Source organism: Procambarus clarkii, chromosome 15, assembly GCF_040958095.1.
Source record: "Procambarus clarkii isolate CNS0578487 chromosome 15, FALCON_Pclarkii_2.0, whole genome shotgun sequence".
In the NCBI taxonomy this organism is placed as follows: Eukaryota; Metazoa; Arthropoda; class Malacostraca; order Decapoda; family Cambaridae; genus Procambarus; species Procambarus clarkii.
In genome coordinates this window covers 12,457,504-12,460,858 of record NC_091164.1, presented here as the reverse complement: position 1 = coordinate 12,460,858, position 3,355 = coordinate 12,457,504, and the positions used below count along the sequence as shown (strand labels likewise).

Genomic DNA, 3,355 nt, shown 5'->3' with positions numbered 1-3,355 from the left:
TCTGTGCCACAAGTGCCTGGTCTGTGTCACAAGTGCCTGGCCTGTGCCACAAGTGCCTGGTCTGTGCCACAAGTGCCTGGCCTGTGCCACAAGTGCCTGGTCTGTGTCACAAGTGCCTGGTCTGTGTCACAAGTGCCTGGTCTGTGCCACAAGTGCCTGGTCTGTGCCACAAGTGCCTGGTCTGTGCCACAAGTGCCTGGTCTGTGCCACAAGTGCCTGGTCTGTGCCACAAGTGCCTGGTCTGTGCCACAAGTGCCTGGTCTGTGCCACAAGTGCCTGGCCTGTGCCACAAGTGCCTGGCCTGTGCCACAAGTGCCTGGTCTGTGCCACAAGTGTCGAAATGGCGACAGAATTGCCGGAACTGTGACAGAACTATAATAACTATAACTGAACTTCAGAGACAGTGCCATGTGTTTTGATAATCCTTGCAAGGTCACTCGGCACTGTGCCAAACACTGCCAGGTCACTCGGCACTGTGCCAAACACTGCCAGGTCACTCGGCACTGTGCCAAACACCGCCAGATCACTCGGCACTGTGCCAAACACCGCCAGATCACTCGGCACTGTGCCAAACACCGCCAGATCACTCGGCACTGTGCCAAACACCGCCAGATCACTCGGCACTGTGACAAACACCGCCAGATCACTCGGCACTGTGACAAACATCGCCAGATCACTCGGCACTGTGCCAAACACTGCCAGGTCACTCGGCACTGTGCCAAACACCGCCAGATCACTCGGCACTGTGGCAAACATCGCCAGATCACTCGGCACTGTGCCAAACATCGCCAGATCACTCGGCACTGTGCCAAACATCGCCAGATCACTCGGCACTGTGCCAAACTCCGCCAGATCACTCGGCACTGTGCCAAACACCGCCAGATCACTCGGCACTGTGGCAAACATCGCCAGATCACTCGGCACTGTGCCACACTGCCACAGCCGTGGGAAGAGTGCCAGAAATATCGGATTAGTGTTAAAACGTTGAGAAGAGGCCATAACGTCAGTGTTGTCGCGTGATGTGATGCAACGTTAAGGGAGCCGGTCGGCCGAGCGGACAGCACGCTGGACTTGTGATCCTGTGGTCCTGGGTTTGATCCCAGGCACCGGCGAGAAACAATGGGCAGAGTTTCTTTCACCCTATGCCCCTGTTACCTAGCAGTAAAATAGGTACCTGGGTGTTAGTCAGCTGTCACGGGCTGCTTCCTGGGGGGTGGAGGCCTGGTCGAGGACCGGGCCGCGGGGACACTAAGCCCCGAAATCATCTCAAGATAACGTCACCATGTAACGTGATGTTGCAACCGAGTCCCAACTGCCGGAACGCTGCCAAAGTTGGGCGGAAACTTGGGCAACTTTGCCTCACTTGTCGCAACTTATCTTGAGGTTATCTTGAGATGATTTCGGGGCTTAGCGTCGCCGCGGCCCGGTCCTCGACCAGGCCACCTTTTTGTTACACCCCCCCCCCCTTCAGGAAGCAGCCCGTAGCAGCTGTCTAACTCCCAGATACCTATTTACTGCTAGGTGACAGGGGCATCAGGGTAAAAGAAACTTTCTGTCTATTTGTCTCCGCCTCCACCGGGAATCAAACCCGGAACCTTAGGACTACGAATCCGAAGCGCTGTCCACTCTGCGTCAGACGCAACTTAGGTAGAATGGTGGGAAAACACGGCGTGCGCAGTGCACAGGTTATCACACTACATGTCACCCTGAGCACCAAGAACCCCGATAACACACACACACACAATGATGTAGCACAAACAACCTGGTTGATGGGGTTCTGGGAGTTCTACTACTCCCCAAGCCCGGCCCGAGGCCAGGCTCGACTTGTGAGAGTTTGGTCCACCAGGCTGTTGCTTGGAGCGGCCCGCAGGCCCACATACCAACCACAGCCCCGTTGGTCCGGCACTCTTTGAAGAAAACTATCTAGTTTCCTCTTGAAGATGTCCACGGTTGTTCCGGCAATATTTCTTATGCTCGCTGGGAGGATGTTGAACAACCGCGGACCTCTAATGTTTATACAGTGTTCTCTGTTTGTGCCTATGGCACCTCTGCTCTTCACTGGTTCTATTCTGCATTTTCTTCCATATCGTTCACTCCAGTATGGTGTTATTTTACTGTGTAGATTTGGGACCTGACCCTCCAGTATTTTTCACGTGTTGATATCTCTCTCGTCTTCTTTCTAGTGAGTACATTTGGAGAGCTTTGAGACGATCCCAATAGTTTAGGTGCTTTATCTCGTCTATGCGTGCCGTATATGTTCTCTGTATTCCCTCTATTTCAGCAATCTCTCCTGCTCTGAAGGGGGAAGTGAGTACTGAGCAGTACTCGACACGGGTCAACCCAAGTGACTTGAAGAGTACAACCATTGTGATGGGATCCCTGGATTTGAAAGTTCTCGTAATCCATCCTATCTTTTCTGGCTGACGCGATATTTGCTTGGTTATGCTCCCTAAACGTTAGGTCGTCGGACATCATTATTCCCAAATCCTTTACATGTTGCTTTCCTACTATGGGCAGATTTGATTGTGTTTTGTACCCTGTATTATGTTTAAGGTCCTCATTTTTACCGTACCTGAGTACCTGGAATTTATCACCGTTAAACATCATGTTATTTTCACAGGCGACAAACTCTGACTCCATCATTGATTATTATAGGACAAAGGCTTTTGAACACACTTCTGTCAAAAGCATGATTAATATCGGACCAATCAGGCTGTGGTCTTGAGTCAGTCGTAAGTACGAGCTGCCACGTATGGACCAAGAGTATGGACGTATGGACCTACTGCAGTTTCCTTGATCCTCATGTTCTTATGTTCTAAGATCTAGGTCAATTTTCACAACTCTCCGTCACTGCTGCTCTTTAAGTAACTCGGCCCCAACGCAACGTAACTCGACCCAACCCTATTAGTCCTAACACTGCCACCAAATATAACACTATCACAAAAATAATGACTGTAATTAAGAAAAACGTAAATTCTGTACAAATTGATAAGGTATGGGAAACACAGCGAGGCAGGTCACCATCACCCGCCACTCTGTGAAAACTTCACAATTATTTGAGATAACCGAGAATTGATTGGCTGAACAGGTAAGGGAATAGTGCAGCCAGCCTGGTTGACCAGTCCAGCAACCAGGAGGCCTGGTCGACGACCGGGCCGCGGGGACGCTAAGCCCCGGAAGCACCTCAAGGTAACCTCAAGGTAAGGTAGCCTCCAGACCTGTACCTGGTGGGAATCTTAGCTAATTGGTCGCACCTGTGTCATTAAAGTTAATATGAGCTGCCACCATCTCCACAAGTGACCTGAAAATTATACTTTTGCCGAATTACTCTAATCTTATGATAATTACTTTTTCC

At 50.9% G+C, this 3,355-nt stretch overlaps 1 protein-coding gene across 1 annotated transcript; it reads right to left on the bottom strand.

Moving 5' to 3' along the window:
* Positions 1-381: 381 nt before the first annotated feature.
* Positions 382-999, bottom strand: LOC138364917 (trophinin-like). Its single transcript, XM_069325001.1, has one exon. The coding sequence runs from the start codon at positions 997-999 to the stop codon at positions 382-384; it is 618 nt and encodes a 205-aa protein (XP_069181102.1).
* Positions 1,000-3,355: the final 2,356 nt, after the last annotated feature.